We start from the raw sequence: 22,840 nt of genomic DNA, 5'->3' as shown, positions 1-22,840 counted from the left end.
GATATATTAACATCCTTTATTTCATCAGGATTTACATCTTTCGGATTGTTGAAAAAAATACAAATTTCTCCTTGCATATTACAGATGGTCTTATCTTTTCTTTCTCAAGCCTCATCCATAAGGGTTTTCGTTTTTGATACTTTTTCTTGTTTCATTTCTTTGTCTAGTTTTGAATATATTGCCAGAAGGAGAGGAGAAACTTTTGTTAGAGCTACTTTAATTGATGTTCTTCCATATATACTAAAAGCCCTTCCACTGAAGGAAATTGAAGAACTCGTATTTTCACCAGAATTGTTTTTATCCAATATTTGTTATATTTATCTTTATTCAATTTTACATCCTCGACATATTTCTCAGTATCTTTTACAAATGAAGAGATTGATTGAAACTTGTCTTTTGTGTCTTGATACATTGTATTTATTAAGTGAAAAAGTTGGAGGATAAAATGGTTTTAAGCACAGATTCACCTATAAATTAAACAGAATTTTCATCAAGAAAATTTTATTTTAAGCAAAGTTTTGTTATATAAATATGGTGAATACAATGTACTGCGATGTTTGTAATCATGAATATAAATGTTGTAAAAAAAAAAAAAAAAACACCTTCAAACCAACAAACACACATTCAATCTTTTCAGACAAATATCTCCACTTGACCAAGAAACAAAACATTGTGATTGATCTGATAATGATATTGTTAAATTTTTTTATAATAAACACCTGCAATCATGCAAGCGCAAGAACAATGGAGAAAGGGCAGGTGCCACTAAATTCTCCATTGAAAACACTGAAGGGGCATTTAAAGGACATATAAAAATAAGAATGTTTCGCCTTCAAGACCCTGGACCATCTTCAATCATGGAAGCTGTTGATACGGTTGAAAGAAGTATTGAAACTATAATTAAAAACACATGAAGTGAAATGAAAACTTTTAAGTTTTATATGGGAGTAAAATTGAACATGGTAAGACAAGGCGATGAAAGTACTCCCTATATGAGGAAAAAATCCTCACTTCATCTCATCATTTTCAGATTTCATAAGATGTGATGTTTACAATGAACTCCAGAGACAAGAACAAGATGTTGATAACACTGTAGTAGGTAGTGGATTTGCTCTTACAAAAAAATCTTTTGAGATATATACATCTGAAAATCAGATCCTCTTCAAGCTTATTCTTATATTGATTTACTAAAAGAGATAAAACTTAAGGAAGCGGTTGTTAATATTTAAAACAAAGATAATAAATGTTTTCTATGGTCTGTTCTTGCTCACTTACATCCTCCACAATGGAAACCTGAAAGGGTTGAACATTATAAGAAATACGAGAATACATTAAATGTTAGATTTAAAGTTTCCAATGTCATTGAGAGATATTCCTAAATTTGAGAAAACTCGTACATGCCCATACATGCGTGCCCGTACGTGTGTGGCCGTACGTGCAAGAAAGGGGAAAAAAATTCAAACCGCGAGCCAGAAACAAAAACCACACAGGCCGTTCCTTCACTCTCACATGCCCGTACTAGCCTGGCCGTACGTGCAAACCATAAAAAAACTTTCAAACTGCGAGCCAGAAACAACGACACAGGCCGTTCCTTCGCCTTCGCATGCCCGTAGGTGCAACCCCTCCCCCCCAAAAAACAAAAAAATTGCAAACCGCGAGCCACAAACAACCACACAGGCCGTTCTTTCACTCTCATAAACGACGACTGGATTGGGGCATTGTGTTTATCTATAAATGCGCATAAGAAATTGAGAAATTATTAGAATACATTAAGTCATCACTATCCGGAAGTGGTGCATGCCCGTACGGAATGTGCACATGCATTCCATGAATTATCGCTTGCATTGAAGTAACAACTGCTGTGATACTTACACACACAGAGTTAATTAAAATCAAAATTAAAATCAAATTTACCTCTCTGTCTTTGCTTGCCATGACATTCGCTGCCATTAACCATTGCCACTCCTACGGCACGGAAAATTAAGGCACCAATCCCCATCGTAACCGACAGGGCACATGACGTCATCGTCGGCCAGCCGCGCACCAGCCTACGCAGCCACGCCAACGCAGCAACGTGTCATTTTCATTGGTTGGTAAATAAATGGCCATAACTTGGGAAGCACTTGTCCGATTCATATCAAACTTTGAAAAGGTACATATTCAGGGCCCCAGCAATATACATGGCAAGTTTCAATGAGACCGGACCAGTGGTTGTCAAGAAACAGCAGTCTCACACACACACACACACACACACACACACACACACACACACACACACACACACACACGCATGCACACACATTGCTGGAATTATAGATAGATGAATAATCTATCTGTTAATGTATATGGATTAACGGATACAAACAAAGTTCAGATATTAAAAATTTCAAACAACTATAAAAATGATGAAACACACATTGACCTTCTCTACTTTACTTCAAAGGAAAAATCACATCATGCTTTCATCAAAAATTTAACAAGATTAACAAAATCACAACTATACAAGGGAAAATGTAAAACGTATCCTTGTAAGAGATGTCTCAACTCCTTTCACACAAAATAACGATTAAATCACATTCGAAATATTGTAGTAATCATAAATCAACCGTAATTAATTTCCCAAAAGCAGGTTCAAACATATGATTCAAAGATTTTAACAAATCTATAAAACATCCATTTGTGATATATGCTGATTTTGAAAGTATCCTTGAAAAGATAGATACTGTTTCTCCAAATCCAAATAAATCATACACAAATAAATATCAAAAACATTCTCTTTGTGGTTTCTGTTATTATATCAAATCATCTCTTGGTGATAAATATAAGTTAGAACTTTATAGAGGAGAAGATGCCTCAAAGGAGTTTGTAAGACGATTGGAAAAAGACTGCATAATACTAAGATAAATAATGGTTAAAATCTATAAACCAATGTCATTAACAAAGGGAGAGAAAAAGGAATTTAGAAAAAACAGTATCTGTCATATTTGTGAGGAGAAAATTGAGGGAGAGGTCAAAGTTCGGGATCATTGTCATCTTACTGGAAAATATGGAGGACCAGCTCATTCCCGTTGTAATCTTAATTACAAGCCCCCAAACTTTATTTCTTCACAACAACACTCACTATGACACACATCTATTTATAAATGAACTTTCAAAGACATCTGGAGATATTTCTGCCATTCCTAACAGATCAAAAATACATCTCACTCACAAAAACAATTCATACATCCCCCATTACCCATATCAGATTTGCTTGACACATACAAGTTTATGGCAAGTCCATTATCTAACTTAGCATCAAATATTAAAAACTTACCAAATCTTAAATCACATTTCTCAAGTCAAGAAGAGATTGATCTCTTATCACAAAAGGGAATATATCCGTATGACTTCATGGATTCATTTGAGAAGTTTAAAGAAACACAACTTCCTTTCAGGGAAAGTTTCTATCGCAAGTTGAATAAAACTCATATTTCCGATAGAGATTATACACAAGCTAAAAAGGTTTGGGAGACGTTTAATATAAAGAATCTTGGAGAATATCATGATTTGTATCTTAAAACTGATGTATTGTTATTGGCTGATGTGTTTGAAACTTTTAGAACAGTCTGTCACAATAACTATTCTTATGGATTAGACTCTGTTCACTATTACACAGCCCCGGGTTTGGCTTGGAGTGCTATGTTAAAAATAGCACCGCAAAGCGGGCGTAACCCCTCAGCCCCTTGACGCAAAACAATTTCAAGATGGTGGCCATATTGAAAATTGCAGCACGCCCATTTTCGAAAGGAACCTTCCTCTACTCAACCCCAACACACCCAGCAAAAATGGATATAATCGGACGAGGTGTTCTCCTCGAAATTGACGGAAACCAATTTCAAGATGGCTGCCATGGAGGCCACATTGAAAATCGGCAGCGCACCCATTTTCGAAAATAACCTTCCTCTACTCAACCCCAACACACCCTGCAAAAATGGATTTAATCGGACAAGGCGTTCTCAAAATCGACGGAAACCAATTTCAAGATGGCTGCCATGAAGGCCACATTGAAAATCGCAGCGCGTCCATTTTCGAAAGGAACCTTCCTCTATTCAACCCTAACATACCCTGCAAAAATGTATTTAATCGGGCGTTCTCCTCAAAATCGGGCGTTCTCCTCGACAAGGGGTTCTCATCGAAATCGAGGGAAACCAATTTCAAGATGGCTGCCATGGAGGCCACATTGAAAATCGCAGCACGCCCATTTTCGAAAAGAACCTTCCTCTACTCAACCCCAACAGACCCTGCAAAAATGGATTTAATCGGACAAGGTGTTCTCGAAATCAAGGTAAACCAATTTCAAGATGGCTGCCATGAAGGCCACATTGAAAATCGCAGCGTGTCTATTTTTGAAAGGAACCTTCCTCTATTCAACCCCAACACACCCTGCAAAAATGGATTTAATTGGACAAGGTGTTCTCCTCAAAATTGACGGAAACCAAAAGTTGACAGACAGACGCCCACCCGGACAACGCCTATGACGACAATATCCCTTAGCCAATTCAGGCTGAGGTGTAAAAATGACAAAACAGAATTTGGCCGGTACCTGCGTGGGAGGATGAAAATCCGAGTCTTCAGGTCCTTGGTGCTTCCAGTCTTGCTCTATGGATGCGAGACTTGGACTCTGACCAGAGATCTGAGACGGACACTTAATTCCTTTGGTGCCAGGTCTCTTAGGAGAATCCTTGGCTATCGCTGGTCGGACTTTGTGTCCAACGAGCAGTTGCTGAGAGAGACTCGGATGAGATTTGTTACCTGCATAGTCCGTGAGCGTCAGTTGCGGCTGTATGGACATATGGCTCGTTTTCCTGACGCTGATCCTGCTTAACAGATTTGCTCAGCGAGGGAGTCTCGTGAGTGGAGGAGGCCAATGGGCTGACCACGTGCCTCGTGGTTGCAGCAGGTTGATCGGCATCTCAAGGAGATGAGGATGGGCCAGGCATCTGCCTGGGGGATGGCCAGACGGAGGCCCCTGGAGTACCGGCAGAAAGTGGATGCAGCGACGTGCTGCTCTGGCGCATGCTTCCATACCTGACCTGACCTGGTAAGTTTAAAGATGAATTGGGTGGGAAGGTCATGAGTGAATTTATAGGATTGAGATCAAAGTCTTATGCTTTCATGTATATTGATAATAATAACATTGAAAGGTGTGAGAAGAAGCTAAAGGGAATAAAGAAAAATATAATCAAGGAAACAATAAACTTTAAACATTACTCCAACTGTTTCACCTTAAAGAAGGAAGAGTACAGAAAAATGAATACAATAAGAAGTTATAAACATCAAATATATTCAAAAGAGATAAATAAGAAAGCATTCGGAGCTTTTCATGATAAAATATATATTTTAGAGATTGGAATCAAGAGTATCCCTTATGGTTATAAGTATAAGTATTAAGATATTGGGTTGGGAATTTTAACAGGCTACCGCCATCTTTTTACTGATTTATAAATGATAGAACCAAGCAATAACCAAACCAAAGAGTGGAGATGTAATCAGCCTTGGTATTTAAATGGAAAACATAAAGAATGTGAGAAATATCAAATAAGTCTTATTGAAGAAATAACCGGGGTAAAAGTAGATAAAACATATAAGCGGATAAATTTAAATACAATTAAGTTGGAGGTTGTAAAGAAAAAACTTTGATGATTATCAATTGAATAATGGAAAAACAATTTACTACAATCTCAAAATGATATGTGGCTCAGGAGGTGGTCAAATAAGAGCATTGAGAGAAGTTTATCATTTCATTTCTGCACAACAAAGACACTTAAACCAAGAATCAAGTTCTAAGTTATTCTTTGTATTGTGAATATACTCGATGGAAATGAATGCAATAAGAAAATGAAGTTATTCCCTAAATTAGAACATGGGCAAATAATTGTTGGTTCACTCCTTGAGTGGAATGAAAATATAAAAGAACTGTGATTATGTTGGGGGGAAGAAGTACTTTAATCAGTAAGTCTCAATCTTTCGTAGCCTGAATTTTACATTTGCTTGTATGGGAGGGGAGGGAAGGGGATAGGTGGGGAGAAAATGAGTCTCAATTTTACATTTGCTTGTATGGGAGGGAAAGGGATAGGTGGGGAGAAAATGAGTCTCCTATTTTGGGCTTTTTGGGCTTGGGTCACAAAGTTTTCCCCTTTTCCCCCATTCATTTGAATGCGCATCCCAGAAACCTCATTTATCATCGACTTACATCACCTTCCCATCCCCTCCCCTCCCATCACATCGCCTTCCCATTCCCTCTCCTCCCCTCCCATCACATCGCCTTCCCATCCCCTCTCCTCCAATCACATCGCCTTCCCATTCCCTCTCCTCCCCTCACATCGCCTTCCCATTCCCGTTCCTACCTTCACATCACCTTCCCATTCCCTTTCCTCCCCTCACATCGCCTTTCCATTCCCTCCCCTCCCCTCCCCTCAACTCGCCTTCCCATTCCCTCCCCTCAAATCGCCTTCCCATTCCCTCCCCACCCCTCAAATCGCCTTCCCTTCCCTTCCCCTCCCCTCACATCGCCTTCCCATTCCCTTCCCTCTCCTCACATCACCTTTCCATTCCCACCCCTCCCCTCCCCTCCCATCACCTTCCCATTCCCTCCCCTCTCCCCTCCCATCACCTTCCCATTCCCTTCCCCATCCCCTCCCCTCACATCACCTTCCCATTCCCTCCCCCTCCCCTCACATCACCTTCCCATCCCCTCTCCCTCTCCTCCCATCACCTTCCCATTCCCTCCCCCATCCCCTCCCCTCCCATCACCTTCCCATTCCCTCCCCCATCCCCTCCCCTCACATCACCTTCCCATTCCCTCCCCCCTCCCATCACATCACCTTCCCACCCTTCCCAGTCCCCCCTCCCCTCTCCTCCCGAGGGGAGGTCCCAAAATACAAGGTCCACGCAGAGTTTGTTAAAACAACACAACCTTGACCCCAAGGCCAAAACGTGAGCATGGCCTTATAAGGATCACTTGCTGTTTGTTGAGAAAATATTTTTATCATCCCCAAAAAGGGTTTTGTGAGTACATGGACATGCAAGGCCGTGAAAACTTGTCAAAGCAATACACATGCAACACGACCCTCAAAACTAACATGCATGATGGTTTAAGCAACACTTGCTGTTCCTCTATTAACAAATATCTTTTCATGCAAAAATGTACAAAGTAAATACATCAAACTCTGGGACAAACACCTCTGCATCGGCATCGATCGTATTTAACTTTTACAGTGATCCAATACTTGTGGTGGGAACTTGTGCGTAAATTACCTGCAGGACAATTTTTTTGTGTGTGTGTGTGTGTGTGTGTGTGTGTGTGTGTGTGTGTGTGTGTGTGTGTGTGTGTGTGTGTGTGTGTGTGTGTGTGTGTGTGTGTGTGTGTGTGCGCAGGGTCGAGGCTCATGCAAGAGCCCGTACACAGGACGGATCAGGATGCAACAGAACACAAGGCACAGCAGGAAGAGGAGGGGAGAAACGCCAACAACGGGGCCGAGGCTTGAGGGACAAAATAGAGGGAGACTTGGACATATAAGAGATGATTGGGATGGGAAGATGCATGAGGTGGACAACATGGATAAAACCATTCCCCCCCCCCCCCCATTCAGGGGAAGCTCTCAAAAATCAAGGATCTCTGATCACCTACACTCATCCGTTCCTCTTTCTTTCCTGCCCGTGGAACCAACTTCCACGTCGTCTTCAATCTCATTCGTCCCTCCAAGTCTTCAAGACAGCTGCTCACCATCATCCCTCATCCAAAATAATGATCTTTTCTACCCTCCCCCTTTCCCTCTAACACCTCCCACTTCCTCCCCAAGACCACCTCTGTCCACATTTCCAGATTTTCCTTCCTGAGAGTTTCCTTCTGTACTCATCTTGTCCACCACCCCTTACGTCCTCCACTCATCATTTTTCCCCACTTCCCTTATTTTTCCAAGTCTCCCTCTAATTTTTTATTCCTTCATTCCTGCTGTTGCTGTGTTTATGAATCAACATTCCTGGAGTTTTTGACACAAGGTCTGTTTCTCTCACACTACAGGCAGACCTTTATTTTTAACCACTTCTCCTCTGATCTTGTCCCCTCTGCTCTCTCAGCTCGAGCAACTCCCAGAGGCAGGTATTCTTCCAGTATCACCTTCCTAGGTAAACTTCCAAAATCCAGGCTCGGTGCACATCTCAACTCGTCTGTTCCACATTTCCTCCCGTATATGGAGACATTTCGAGAGGTTGGTCGATCCCACTGTTCCTGCCACAGCCTCAAGCAAGTCGTGCACTACCTTCACACGGTGATCCCCCATCCCTACACGCAATCCCTTCTACCTCCATCTATCCCAACCAGATATTTACCTCTTATTTACACGTTGCTATGTTTTCTCCTCTCCTGTCCCTTCTTTTCCTTTGTTCATTCGTTTCCTAGCTTATTGTGCATCCTCCTACTGCCCCACTTGTCCATTCTTCATCCATTGCCGCCCCCTCCCTCCCTCTCTATCACCTCGCTCTTCCAGCCATCCATCCATCCATTGGGACCATACTCTCTGCAGAGCGTTGGTGCTGCCTAAGCAGTCTCCTGGGCTATTGGGTACAATACTGATGGGTCACCACTCCGACACAGTATACCAGCAAGCTGGTACTCAATTTTGCTGACCTCGGAAGGATGACAGGTAGAGTCAATCCCACCTGGTATATATTCAACAACCCAGCGGGATCCCAAGCCCACCACCCTAACCATCAAGCCAACACCAGGTTGCTCTTCCATGAGCCTCAATATTGAAAAGAAACAATAATAGATAATCCTGGATTTTGATCAATTGCATCCAGTAATTGATACCTCAAAAACTTTGATGTATTGCCCAAACACGAATATTCCATTTAAATGCCCTTTTTTATTATTTTGCACTTAAGATAGATGAAAGTGTTTCAGGCATATAGAAAGTACAAGGGGTCGTTTTTGGTGAAAAGCTTCGAGGGAATTTCTCCAAACCCACCCCCGCTCCCATGGACTCCTCCCAGTGGTGTGTCCTGACCTTGCAGAGCGGATCAGGAGGCTGCGCAAGGGTGGAGACGCTTGACTATGGGAAGGCTCCGAAGACTCGAGGATTCTATTTAAAAGCTCCCGTGGAAGCAGAGACCGCTTTGCTCTGAAGCAGAGCCGGTGGGACGACCAAGGAGCACGGGTTTACCCGTTTTAAAATCGGTCATTTGTTCTGTCCTGTGGTCACATCGACATCGGTTTGGTGATTCACTGGTAAGTTGTGAAATATCCTTTCTTTTTCTTTTAATGGCTTTTGTTTTTTTTTTTTGGAACGGATCATCAGACGAATAGCTATGGACAAATAACTCAAGGTGCTGGCTCTGTCATTTATTGAGGATCTCTCAGACACCGGAGACACTTTGGAAATCATTGCAGGTGTTCTTTTTTATGATTATTATTATGCTTCTTTAAGCCAACCATTGTCGGTTTTCCTGGTGGTGGTAGTTTATCCACATGGTAGTATGTGCAGTTACTGGAGAAATATCTCATCGTTTCAGATTTTGATCAAATCTCCTTGACCATCTTCCTTCTTCGACTAACATGATGCTCTTTGTTCTCTGGTCTCTTCCCGTATGCCTGAATGACAGTTCTCACCTGTGATCATGAAGCTACAGATATCGATGAAACTGCTGGTCCTGATGCTGCACGTGGTGATTAATGCTGCTCAAACCGGCCACAATGATTCGACCAATGCTCCGAGTGCTGCATGGAACCAGCTGTTGCATCGCCTCTCTCGGAGCAGCAGCAGCAGCAGCAACAGCAGCAGCAGCAGCAGCAGCAGGCGCCAGCGGAGAGCCATAGAGTCGAGCGACCAAGACGCCATCCTGAAGCTGCATAACAAGCTTCGTAGCAGCGTCTCCCCTTCCGCATCAAATATGGAATACATCGTAAATCAAATCTTCTCTCTCTTCTTCGCAAGCTTAAAATGCTTTGTGCCATGGCTAACTACTTTTCCAGTACAAGGTCCTATCCTACTTTTTGTCTCTCCATTACTCCCATTTATATTTGTATCTAAGATACGCATGACCAATATGTTTTGGGGGTGATGCGAGTTGACAACAGTGTAGTGATGAACGATGCAAGGTGTGCACTGCTGCAGTTTTGTTTTTCGGACAAAGTATGTCGATAACGGTGCACGATGGCCAGTGCTACCAAATATGGTTCGAGCTATGCAGAGAGCACGCGGCTCAGAAACTGCACAAGTCAAAATAAACATGTGCACATCCCAGTGCTTTTTTTGCATTTTCCCTTCACCTCTTATCTCACCACTTGTTTCACCTCCCCACCCACCCTCTACCCTGTGCACGGCCAGGTGTGGGACGATGACCTTGCTCGCTCAGCCAGTTCTTGGGCCGCACAGTGCCATTGGGATCACGGCCCCTCGCATGAGCTCTCCTCCATCGGGCAAAACCTTGGGGTTCACTGGGGCCAGTAGGTTTTAAGATCATTTTGAATTATTTGTGTCGGACATAATCTTTACATATTATGTGGACAAAATACCCGTGACATTGATGTGGCATCGATGCAATAAACTCAAAGCATGGAGGGAGGTAATGTGGCAGGGGCATATACTGTACATATATATATATATATATATATATATATATATATATATAAATATACATATATATATACTTATACATATACATATAGATCTATATATTTCTTTTTTATTCATTCATTTATTTATTTACATATATATTTTATATATTTATTTATGTTTCTCCTAAATCTTGGAGTGGTGTGAAACATGAAGTGTGAAACATTTCTCCCTCATCAGTGTGGAGTGGAAGCTCCTCCCTGGATATTGATATGTATCTATATATGTATATAAGACTTCCATATTGTGTTTTAATAATCAAGCTGGAAGAAAGCCAATCAGCATATGTGTATAAATACTCCTGTGCAGTTTATTGTGGAATGTTAGTGAAGGTATTTGCTAAATATAAGGCCATTGTGCCCTGCTGTCTGTTCCCTGTGTCTCAGTCTAAGATGTGGTCCTCTCTTCTTGAGATTAGCTGCATTCTTTTTGCCTTGGCTCAAAATTCATCAAGTGCAATCAAAGTTTGTAATGTGCTCTCACACTTGTTGAAACCTCAAGTTTGAAGTGAAGGAGGTCACCACACCAATTGGACTTTTGCCCAAGAATTCTCTGTAATCTTCAACATGGTTATAAATTTCATACCCAGGTGTGATGCAAAACCTAAGCATACCAGGGATGAGGAAAAAAAAGATTGGAGAATGAGGCACCGCGTTTGCGGCCAAGCATACCACAGTCCCGAAGCAGTGGATTAATTCTGCAACCAGTGAATCGTCTTCATTTTTGAGTGAATATTAAAGTGGGATCCAATTACGAATTTACCTACACTGTTTGCATCATTCCCAAGGTGCAGCTGTGCCACTGATGCGGTGTCCTTCCACATTATGTAAGGAATTTGCCCTGTTTTTTTTTTTTTTGTTTTTTTTTCATGGTGCTGGCACAATTGTCTCGTCTTTGTGAAACGCACCTTGTGATTATTAACATCTATTTGGTAATGCCAGCCGATGGGTCTCTGGAGTAACATCTATCTGAGGGATGGCAAACTCTTTACATTGCCCTGGATGTTAAGTACCAATCGTACAGTTGATATCGTGGGTTCGGGAATCGAACCCAGACTAGACCCAACTCAAAGGGAAGTGGTTTGCCACTGCACCATCCTGTTGGTACGTAGCCGATAGGTCAGTCCAGGAGAGACGTGCTTCCTCTGGATTGAGAAATATGTCAATTTGTACCTAACGAACGATGCAGCAACCCGACTGATGGATGTGGGGTCTTAAGTTTTTGTATGTTTGAACACTTTGCCATAATAAGTGTAAACGCATTCACAATATTCGTAGAGCAAATGCCTGTTACAAAATTATCAGTTAGTTTTAATTTGGTTTGTCCAACAAATCCTGGCTTGATGTGACATGCAGACGTGCTGTGTTTCAGGTATCGCCCTCCAACTTTCCATGTGCAAGCTTGGTTTGATGAAGTGCGGCATTTTACATACCCATACCCTCAAGAGTGTAACCCTTCGTGCCCTTTCCGCTGTTCAGGGCCAGTTTGTACACATTACACGCAGGTATTTGTAATATTGTATTCTCGCATGTCATCCATTGCCTTGCATCATATAATGTTGCAGTGAATACAATGTTCAGGAACAATATGATTTACTGTATAATAAATCCACGTGCATCTCGGTCTGGCCATGTACAGTGATGTGCTCATGAAAAAATGTACTGGTCATGAGGATACACATCATGGTATCATTACTTACATCTTTCTGAGCATTGGATTGTTATTGATGCCAGTGCAGTCCGCTGAGTGTAGAACACGAAAATGGAGAGTGTATTTGAGATTGGTATATGATGTACATATTGTGATATACAAATATGTATGTGCATCTATATTTGACCACACTTGGTGGTGCAAAGGTTAGAGCGTCCGCTCTGGTCTGGGAGGTCGGCGGTTCAAACTGGCCGAATCATATCAAAGACTTCAATGGGAAAAGATGTTCCAACGTTTTTAAAAGCTCAGGAAATTTATACATTTAAAATCCTTTTTCATAAATGTATAGAAGGATAAAATCACATGTAGTGGTCCATATAGAACTGGTTTTAAATAAACTCACCACAAGCTTCGTGCTTTGTTTGAACTTAATGCTTTTTAAGAAGTGGTCAAACTACAGGGGTCATAGAACACCTTACCCCATGCAGTTTTGAGAAAAAAGGACAAGAGAAGGGTCTTTTAAACTCTTGCTTTGCATTTCCAAGCATGATCTACATTCGTTTTGTTCGTGTACCTTGCAGGTATGACGGTAACCACACAAGCACTGTGCGCCGCCATTTCAAGCCTCCCTATCCCCAAGGGGCTGGGTTTACCAGCCGCTATTCAAACCTCCCTATACCCAAGTGGCCGGTTTACCAGCTGCTATTCAAGCCTCCCTATACCAAAAGTGGCCGGTTTACCAGCCGCTATTCAAACCTCCCTATACCCAAGTGGCCGGGTTTACCAGCCGCTATTTAAACCTCCCTATACCCACGTGGCCGGGTTTACCAGCCGCTATTTAAACCTCCCTATACCCACGTGGCCGGTTTACCAGCCGCTATTCAAACCTCCCTATATCCAAATGGCCGGGTTTACCAGCCGGTTTTCAAACCTCCCTATCCCCAAATGGCCGGTTTACCAGCCGCTATTCAAACCTCCCTATCCCCGAGTGGCCGGTTTACCAGCCGCTATTCAAACCTTTCTATCCCCAAGTGGCCGGTTTACCAGCCGCTATTCAAACCTTTCTATCCCCAAGTGGCCGGTTTACCAGCCGCTATTCAAACCTTTCTATCCCCAAGGGGCCGGTTTACCAGCCGCTATTCAAACCTCCCTATCCCCAAGTGGCCGGTTTACCAGCCGCTATTCAAACCTTTCTATCCCCAAGGGGCTGGGTTTACCAGCCGCTATTCAAACCTCCCTATCCCCAAGTGGCCGGTTTACCAGCCGCTATTCAAACCTCCCTATACCCCAGCTGCTGGATTTTTCTCCAGGGAGCCCATGTTGGGGGAGCTGAAAGTCCAAAGAGCTCAGGGCTCAAAGGGTTAATACAACAAATTGTTATAATTAAAACTGATGTGGGTGTTCAGGTGGATAGAGACAATATTCAGAATGTGATTACAGTGATGATGTTAATTTCATTTCCACCATTAACTTGATCTACCTGAACACTCAAATCCCTTGTACGTACATTTAATTACCATGAAGAATATTCATACTGCACATGAAAAAAAAATTAACAAACCCCGATAGATGAGATTAATCTCTGGAACATGTACCATACTCTATTATAGAGCATTGGTGCTGCCGAAGCAGTTTCTTGGCAATTGTTGTGTTGAGTCCTTTGCCATTGCCTTCCCAGTATTGTTCTTCTGTGCTCTGAGCATCAAACAAGGAAGCAGCAAGTACCATTTGCTGGTGTTTTGACTGTTACCTGAAACAGACATTATCAGTTTGGCCTGATCTTTAATAACCGCAGAAGATGCTTGGCTCTCTTTATTTCAAATTCTCATCTGCTTGCGTATGTAATAAATAGAAGGCCCTTCAAAATTTGGAATCCGTTCCTCAAGCGAGGCTTTGTTAAAACCAGGTGATTGTTCTTCGATGCATTTTAGTTGTTAACCAGGTGATTGTTCTTCAATGCACTGAGCTTTGTTGTTACTAAGTCCCTCATTGAGACTGTATATACTTATTGAGCAAAGTCGTGATTTTTCTCACCAAGAACCGCTCTCGTTTTTTTTTTGATTTAGCATTTCCATCTGGAATTAAAACTGTTCCAGAAACTCTGATCTCACCACCAGCTGAAATGTTGGCCCCTTGAGCCAATTGCAATTAGCATTTTGGCAAAGGATAGCAGGCTCATGTTGATTGATTTGATAGGTCATAAACGTTACATAAGTAACTTCCAAGAGTAATGTTGTGCCAAAACTTTGTTCCGCACGTATTGCTCAAATCTGTCCAATGTCTGTGCTCCACAGATGGTGTGGGCAACGTCAAACCGTGTGGGCTGTGCAATCAACCTGTGCTATAACATGAATGTCTGGGGCCAGGTGTGGAAAAAGGCCGTTTATCTGGTCTGCAATTATTCACCAAAGTACGTATGGTCACCTCATATGCGCGGAGAGTATGTTGTTCCATGTGGACAAGCATATATGAGAATGTAGAGACATCCACCACGATGATTTTTATTGCTCAATACACGACCCGGGTCCACACTCTTCTCCAGGATTCAAAGGGTGGGCCATCACAATTGGCAGAAGACATCAGTATAAGCTCGTAGTTTTCCATTCAAACTGTAAAAAGCATGCAAGTTGGTTGTACTAACACTACCGTGGGCTTCGGAGCCTGGTTTTTGAGAAAGCTATTTTACCAGCACCACCACCATGATGACACCAATCTTTCCTGCAACTCCCAATGTTTGGCCGTGCCTTCACCGGGTCTTAACCCCAGCTGAAAACGTCAGCAGCTTGATTGATTAAGCTATTGACCTGTGCTTCCAAACACAGTACTGCATGGTACCAGCAAGGACGCCTGCCAAGAGCAGTTGCATTTCTCTCCTGGTGGGTTTCTTCTGGCGGCAGTGTGTGGGAAAGGTGTCAACTGAGTTTTTTGCCAGTATAATCAGTCATGCACCACAGCCAGTCACTATTCATGCTTTCAAGGTGTGCAAGACCGCAGGACATTGCTGGATGTGCACCCCCAACACCTCATGCTGTCTAACTAAAACTAACACACCCAAAAAATATGGGAATGTCAGTAAGCGGACTGCGGTTTGTTTTGCTTCACCTCCATGTGCTCATTCTTCTATTTGTGTGATGTCCATCAGGGGAAATTGGTGGGGTGATTCACCCTACCGTGCTGGTCCCCCATGCTCCGAATGTCCTCCCAGCTACGGTGGCCGATGCCGAGATAATATGTGCTACCGAGGTATTGCTTGGAATATATCACCATGTTGATTCACCACTAATCCATTCTTACCTGAAGCGTGCTGCAGCATTCCCAGCTGGCAGACCTACGTTGGTCCTATGTTCCAGCCGACCATTCCAACGTTGGGCCAACGCTGGTGTGCTAGCTGGGTTATGTTTGGTATTTTTGGGAAAGCCGGAATAATACTTTGATGCGACTGCGATTTCCACTTCCATGTCCACCTTTTAATGCCAGTGTTATATACTGTGGCTTGTTCATAATGACAGGTGACGACGATTACACACGGCGAAGGCAAGTGGTACGCAAATCTGAGAATGAGGTAGAAAGGTCTCGTGCTCCTCCGTCGTACACCACAGCATCCTCAAAGCTACAACACCTCGGCAAAAATGAAGTCATCAACAAGGATCAAATGTGTATGGGCCTTTGTCTTTTATTCCTTGGGTCGAATTGGTGTTTTCTGAAATAGTACAGAAAAGGAATTCACTGCTGAAATGAGGAAGTTGCTACACACGGTATTAAATTATTTATGAAAGTGCAATGTTCTAACATCAGTGGGGAGGGGATGTGATTTAAATGTAACATTACTTATTCAAAGAAGGCATTTAATTTATTTAACTAGAATTTCAGCATTGTCATTCTAATGCATGTTTGGGGTGATAGATTGTTTAGCCTCAGTTCTATTGTGTGACATGTTACCCTGAAACACATAAGAGGTGTGTCATAGTCGGCGCGATCATAATCCTTCAGAAATTGTTTCGATATTTCCCTCACACATGTCGTTGATCATGAACACAAATTTTCATTCCACCATTTTGTACCCTGCAGCACAGCTTGTGAACTGCGAGACCAAACTGAGAGATCGCTGCAAGGGTACGACCTGCAATCGGTGCGTATGGAACTGAGTGGATCTGAATTTGTTCTCGGATCAACTGTAATCTATATAGCTCAGCGAGGCTCTGCATGAAGTGCGTCTTTTTCCTTTTCTGCTGTTTCTTTCCCTTGTTATCCAATTGTCATACCTGTCTAATACATCTGATAATTATGCAATTTATTTTATCTGGACAACAAACAAATGGGATGGCCTGTTTGTTGTACCCATGACTCACAAACCTCAGAACCCATGTTCACATCCCATATATGATATGTATCAATTTATCCATTGTTGTTTTTGTTTGTTTGTTTGCTTTTTAGAGGCTCCTATAAGAGCCAACACAAAGAACATATAACAAAGGGAGCAGGAGACAAGAGGGGGCGGGAGAGGGAAGCACAACCACAGTCAGGAACAGGGACATCAGGAGATCTGCAGAGAGAGAGAGAGAGAGAGAGAGAGAGAGAGAGAGAGAGAGAGAGAGAGAGAGAGAGAGAGAGAGAGTGGGGGAATGGGCAGTGTACATGGGATGAATAAGATGAACACCACAGAGACGTTCAGGAAGGAAAACAGAGAATTTGAAGGATGTGGGTTTGGGGTGGATTAATGGGGGTAGAAAAGATGGTTTTGGATGGGGAAAGATATGAGGTGGTGGTGAACAGCTGTTTTGCAGGGCTGGAGGGAAGAGTGGGATTGAACAGAGTGTGGGAGTTTGTTCCAGAGGCTGAAAAAAAAGAGGAATGAAAGAGTGAAGGTGAGCAGTGATTCTTGATTTTGGCAGTTTCACCAAAAGGGGGTTTTTGGCAGACCTTGAACACCCTGCGGAAATATAGGGGGGGGGACAGAGCACAGACAGAGCAGGTGGGGCAAGGCCGGAGAGGAGACTCTGCAGAAGACAGGAAGACCACCGACCTGTCTTCAGTGAGAGAGTGAAAGACCCAAAGCCTCAGCGGGAGATACCAATTATCCTAAAAGTCTTGGTTTCCATAGCGTGAAGCCGAGCTAGGTATGAGGCAGGAGCACCAGACTAGAGGGGAGAGCAATCCTCAATGAGGCTGCGGATGAAGGCTTTGTTTGTGGTCAGGAGCTCAGATGTGCCAAGGAAGGACTTTGCACGACAGAGGATGCCCAGTTTGGAAATATGGCTTTCCCAGGAAAGATCATGGCAGATAGTGAGACCCAAACGCTTGAGTGACAGAACTTCTTCAGGAGGATTGTTGAGAAAGTAGAGGAGGTGGGGGTTCCAGACGGTTCTTTTGGAGAGACATAGTGAGAGTTTTCAGGATTGTCAGGTTGTTTCCTAATTTTGGAAATTGTTTTCATTAATATCTCTTCATGTCATTGTCCTGCCTATTATTTATTTGAACATGACACCCCACGTGCCTTAAATCATTGGAAAAGAAAAAAACGTTCTGACTTTGTTAGACCAAGTTAGCGTCCACACATCGTGCCTTGTGCATATCGCTGTCGGTTACATGCATATTGATAAAACCTAAAATTCAGTGATTTCAAGCAAACCCTCATCTATGTTCTAGGTACGAATGTCCCGCAGGTTGCCTGAGAAACACTGCAAAGGTGGTTGGCACCGCAACCTACGACATGGTACGATTACTGCCCTTATATTTGCATGAAATGTGCTCGTACATTTTCTTTTAAAACTTGTCTACAAACTTGTGCAGTATTAACGCCAGCCAAGGTGCGGAATGTGGACTTTGAGGTTTTAAACTACTGTATTGTAACTTTGGTGGATTAGCAAGAAAAAATATAGAGGTCACAAAAAAATTTAAAGTTTGTCGTATGGGGGAAGCAGGGTACACCTGATGCTGAAAGATATACTTTTCACACCTGTCTTTCCAGCATTCGAGTATTTGCCTTGCTGCGATCCATTATGGTGTATTGGACAACAGGGGCGGTTGGGTAGATGTCACGAGGAAGGGCAAAGTGCCTTTCTTCGTGCGCTCAGACCAGAATGGCATCAAATCAGTAAGGTGAGTTTGTTGTGATTTTTATTCCATAGCTTTTACAACAGGTGTGTTTCTGTGTTTTCAGGTGTGAAATATCTAGTTTTTGGAATCCATCTTGAGTGTTGTCTGCAGAACTAATCCTCAAATCATTCAATCACTATACAATTTCTTGCAGAGTAAACCTTCGAGTTTTACTCTTATGGATTGTTTGGGTATTCATTTGATCACTCCATAATATAAAATACTGAATGGAGAATTTACATTGGAAACTATTTTTCAAACTGCTGAGGTTCCACTGGATACAAAGGAGAAAGCCATTTGGCCCATCATACCTGTGCTGTATCAACATCCCATTAACTTAATCTATCGATTTACATATCTTTCATGCACTCACCACATTTTTTTTTCAAGTAACCTAATCTAGGTTTAATTTTGTCATTTATTTATACGAGCAGAGTACCTGCCCTGCGGACGATCTTGTTGTAAGCATGCATCGCGTTCTTCTGATGCATACCTTTATATAGGCAAAAAAAACCCCCAGGTTATGTGCATGAAGGAAAACATACCAACTGCTTATAATTCAAAACACCTCACTGTGCTGAAAAACGTGGGGACAGGAATACTGTACTGTCATGGTGGAAACTTGTAATACCCTCCCACACCTGGAGGTGGCACTACACTATACACATTTACAGAGAATTTGCGTTCCCTCCTCCCTCCTCCCTCCTCCCTCCTCCCAAGCCCACCAGTAAAGATTTTTTTAAATAACACCCCTCTCCATTAATTGTGGTCATGCTGATCCTATGTAGCAAGTCTGGATGTAATCAGCCCAGAACTGTCGGAGTAGTGCAACAAACGCACAGATACTGGGTCGTGAATTATAGTAAGGATGTACCATTTGATCTCTCGGTAGGGAATTTGGAGAATGTCAATTTTTGTAAGGTTTTACACCAAATATGTTTGGATCTTTAACAACCATAACTTTACATGGATGGAACAGCTAACTTTACATCCCCATTCAAACAGGAACATGTTCCGTAATGCAGCACCTCCCCCTGCTCTCTTTGGGTGGAACTTCATCAGGATTGCAGGTTGTTGAAATTGTTTTTTGGAATGGGCTCTATGAGAGAGCAAATCCATAACCGGACAGCTCTGGGGAGAATGCCCAACCAACTGAGCTGTCCTGCTGTACTTCAGCGAGCAATACTTGGTATTCCGTGGAGGTCTCTCACCCAAGTATGAACCAGGCTTGACACATTTTTTTTTTCTTCTTTTTTTGGATACAAAATCCAGTCTTGTGGAAGAGCCAGCAGAACACTGAATGGAGCAGGACACAGCAGAACAAAAGGAACAGTCAAAAAAGGGGGTAACACCAATAACAGGGTAAAAGGACAAAATGGAGGGAGACTTGGACAAACAAGGGGGTGGGGAGTAAAGAGGGGTAGGGGCAGATGCATAGGGTGGACAAGATGGACGCAGAAGGAAAATCTGGAAATTTAGGAGGTAGGCTTGGGAGTGGGAGGGGGGGGTTGACGGTGGGAGAAACCATCATGGTTTTGGATGAGAGATTATCTGGGATGCTGGTGAACAGCTATCCTGAAAACTTGGAGGGAAGAATGAGATTGAAGAGAATGTGGAAGTTGATTCGACAGGTGGGGGGGGGGGGGGAAAGAGGGATGAATTAGTGGAGGTGAGCAGTGATTAAAAAAAATATATTATTTTTAAAAATCTTTTTTTGGGGGTGGGGGAATTTCACCAGAAGGGGATTGATGGTGGACCGTGTGCACCATGCAGTGGAAACCAGAGGGTGCAAGACCAGAAAGGAGGCGGTAGGAGACAGAGACCACCAAACTGTCTGCAATGTGAAAGTCTGTTGAAGACAGATTCCAGGTCTTACATGAGCATCGACCATGTATACCAAAAAAGAAAAGTGATAGGCCCATAGACTCAACTTCATCACTGGAGATTCCAATGATCTTGAAGGTCTTGGTTTCCATGGCATCAAGCTGAGCAAGGTGTGAGGCAGGGGTGTCAGCAGAGAGGGGAGCACAGTACTCCATCAAGCTGCAAATCCATCCATCCATCCATCCATTGGGACCATACTCTGTGCAGAGCGTTGGTCCTGCTGTGTTGGTGATATGATAGAAGTTCAGATGTGCCTAGGAAGGAGTTTTTGTGACAGACGATGCCCAGGAGTCGACTGGCTTTGGAAGCCAACATTGAAATGTGGTTGACTCAAGAATGATCATGGCTGCCCAGTGAGATGCAGGAGTTTGAATGACTGAACTTCCTCAAGAGTGTTGTTGAGAAAGTAGATAGGAGGGTTTGCCAGATAGTCTTTTCAGAGAGCGAGAGAATGTGAGATGTATCTGGATCAAAAGGCATATTCCAAGTGTTTGACCAGATTGTGATTTTGTCAAGGTCTGAGGAGAGGGAAGAGATGACAGCCTGCCTGTTTGAAGGATAAGGGATGTCAGTGGAGTCACTTCCAGTCTCAGGGAGATCATTGATAAAGATTAGGAATAGGAATGGGCCCAGAACAGTGCCTTGGCAGAACTCCAGCCTTCACAGGGAAAGGAGATGAAAGGACTTTGTTGAGAGCCACACTTTGGCTATGGGACTAGAGGAAGTCAGTAAGCCATGTGTGGAGTTGGCCTTGCATGTCATAGATAGTGTTTGGAGATCAAGACAGAGTGCAAGACTCTGTGAAAGCTCGAGATATGTCGATAAAGACGGCCCTGATTTCACGTCTCACATTGAGGGCCTCCACCCATTGTTAGGAGAGCAGAATCGTCATGTTCAAGATGGTGACCTGGTCTGAATCCGAATTGGTGATCTGAGATGAGGCTATTGGAGAAAAGGAAGGATTTCATGTCATCTGTGATGATGGATTCCATGACCTTGCTGATGATTGGAAGTAAGCTCATATATATGTCTGTAGTTACGGGGATCGGTTTTTGCACCTTTTTTATGTAATGCTGAGATTTTTGCTGATATCCAAGGAGCTGGAAGCTGACCTTGGGCAAATTATGGGGTAAAAAGACAGAAAGAAGATGTACAAGAGCAGCAGAGAAGGATTTTAGGATATGTGAGCTGACACCATCCAGTTCTGTTGCCGAATCAGAGTCTAGGGTTGCCTAAAACTTCTTCACCTTCTCAGGTTCAAAAGACAAAGAATTCAGGAGCATTTTGGTGTGGCTGGGAAGGGTGGGTTCAGGACACAATATTTGGAAACAAACATAGGATTAACGTACTGTATTTGGCCTTCTCACGAGCAGAGTCGGCTGTTGTGCCATTTGAAGAGGGGGAAGGGATGGAAGGGGAGCATATTCCAGAGACAGAATTAACAAGGTGCCACCAGGCTTTAGAGGAGACGACAAGTTTCAATGTTTAACCTTGAGGTTGGACAGATGTGTTCTGGCTTGCCTGAGAGTGGACACAGACTTGTTGTAGAATTTTTGGGATGATCTGAGATTGCCTTCGGTTGGGTTTGCTTTGCAGTAAGGGAAGGCACGGAGTTTCAGAGCAACTGCCTTACTGGAGGATTCAGTGTACCATGGTCAGGAAAAAGGGTAGGATAATTGAAGACGTGATGGGATTAATCTGTGCATTAGAGAGAGCAGGTTTCTGTGAAAGAATTCCCAAGATGAGTTAATATCATGGGTGGTAGATATGGGAGACAAGTCCTGAAGAGAGGTGGCTGTGTGCACTCCTTGCCAATCTGCCCAAGAGAACTGCCAGACAGGCTGGCACTGAGGCAGTTCTCCAAGAATAGCCAGAGAGATGTTGACTATAACAAGCATATCATTAGATGAAGCAATTGGAACAGAGGAAGAACAGGCAACATTTGTAGGGAGGTTTGTCATCACCAATTCTGGAAGGGAGGATTTTCCTTTGACATAAATCCAGGTGCTGTTTGGAGATATGGAGAAAAGGGAGAGAGAAAGAAGGAAGTGCAAGTAAAAGACAGAATGCGACCCTGTTTTGGAGTGAAAAAGAGTTTTTTGGGGGGGGGGGGGTGTTGTTGTTTTGGCGTGGTTTTTTTTAAAGTGAGGAGGGGGAGATAAGATAAAGTTGAAGAGGTCGAAAGGACAAAATTTTTGGAAAAAAAAGAAGCGGATCGAGAAACCACCTCAAAACCAAGACTGTTTTGCTCTGGGATATCCGACGAGTAGACCACCGGGCGTAGTGGCATGCGCCTGTAATCCGGCTACTCGGAGGCTTGGGTTGGAGGATTGCTTGAGGACAGGAGCTCTGTGCTGGGCCGTGCTATGAGAGGGTGCAGGGCAGCCTGGAATCATGGCGAACCCAATCCTTAGCCCTGTGTCGTAAGAGGCAACCAGGGTTGCGTCAGGAAGGGCATCCGGCGTAAAACCTATGCGAAATCAGTATGCGGATCATAACGGATGATCCGCTGTGGCGACCCCTAACGGGAGCAACCGAAAGACGAACAACAA

The 22,840-nt window shown here is 43.1% G+C and overlaps 1 protein-coding gene and 1 long non-coding RNA gene across 2 annotated transcripts in view; one reads left to right on the top strand and one right to left on the bottom strand.

Annotated features, from left to right (window-relative positions):
* Positions 1 to 462: 462 nt before the first annotated feature.
* On the bottom strand, positions 463 to 7,896 carry LOC147021454 (uncharacterized). The gene is made up of 3 exons (XR_015060798.1): positions 7,673 to 7,896; positions 1,915 to 2,048; positions 463 to 1,293 (listed from the first exon to the last, which is right to left on the bottom strand). It is a non-coding gene; the product is annotated as an uncharacterized LOC147021454 (long non-coding RNA).
* A 1,172-nt stretch (positions 7,897 to 9,068) lies between these two features.
* LOC147021453 (cysteine-rich secretory protein LCCL domain-containing 1-like) overlaps positions 9,069 to 22,840 on the top strand; it is a 30,959-nt gene continuing 17,187 nt past the window's right edge. Inside the window, exons 1-10 of the mRNA XM_085891406.1 lie at positions 9,069 to 9,271; positions 9,646 to 9,945; positions 10,371 to 10,489; positions 12,030 to 12,162; positions 14,603 to 14,718; positions 15,451 to 15,551; positions 15,818 to 15,964; positions 16,377 to 16,437; positions 17,955 to 18,021; positions 18,277 to 18,407. Coding sequence (XP_085747532.1) covers positions 9,661 to 9,945; positions 10,371 to 10,489; positions 12,030 to 12,162; positions 14,603 to 14,718; positions 15,451 to 15,551; positions 15,818 to 15,964; positions 16,377 to 16,437; positions 17,955 to 18,021; positions 18,277 to 18,407 — 1,160 coding nt within the window. The 5' untranslated portion in view covers positions 9,069 to 9,271; positions 9,646 to 9,660. The remainder of the gene's footprint in view (positions 9,272 to 9,645; positions 9,946 to 10,370; positions 10,490 to 12,029; positions 12,163 to 14,602; positions 14,719 to 15,450; positions 15,552 to 15,817; positions 15,965 to 16,376; positions 16,438 to 17,954; positions 18,022 to 18,276; positions 18,408 to 22,840) is intronic.

This window comes from Eptatretus burgeri, chromosome 8, assembly GCF_056783735.1.
Source record: "Eptatretus burgeri isolate ZD-2024b chromosome 8, Ebu_testis_v1, whole genome shotgun sequence".
Lineage (NCBI taxonomy): Eukaryota > Metazoa > Chordata > Myxini > Myxiniformes > Myxinidae > Eptatretus > Eptatretus burgeri.
This window is presented reverse-complemented; position numbering and strand designations above follow the sequence as displayed.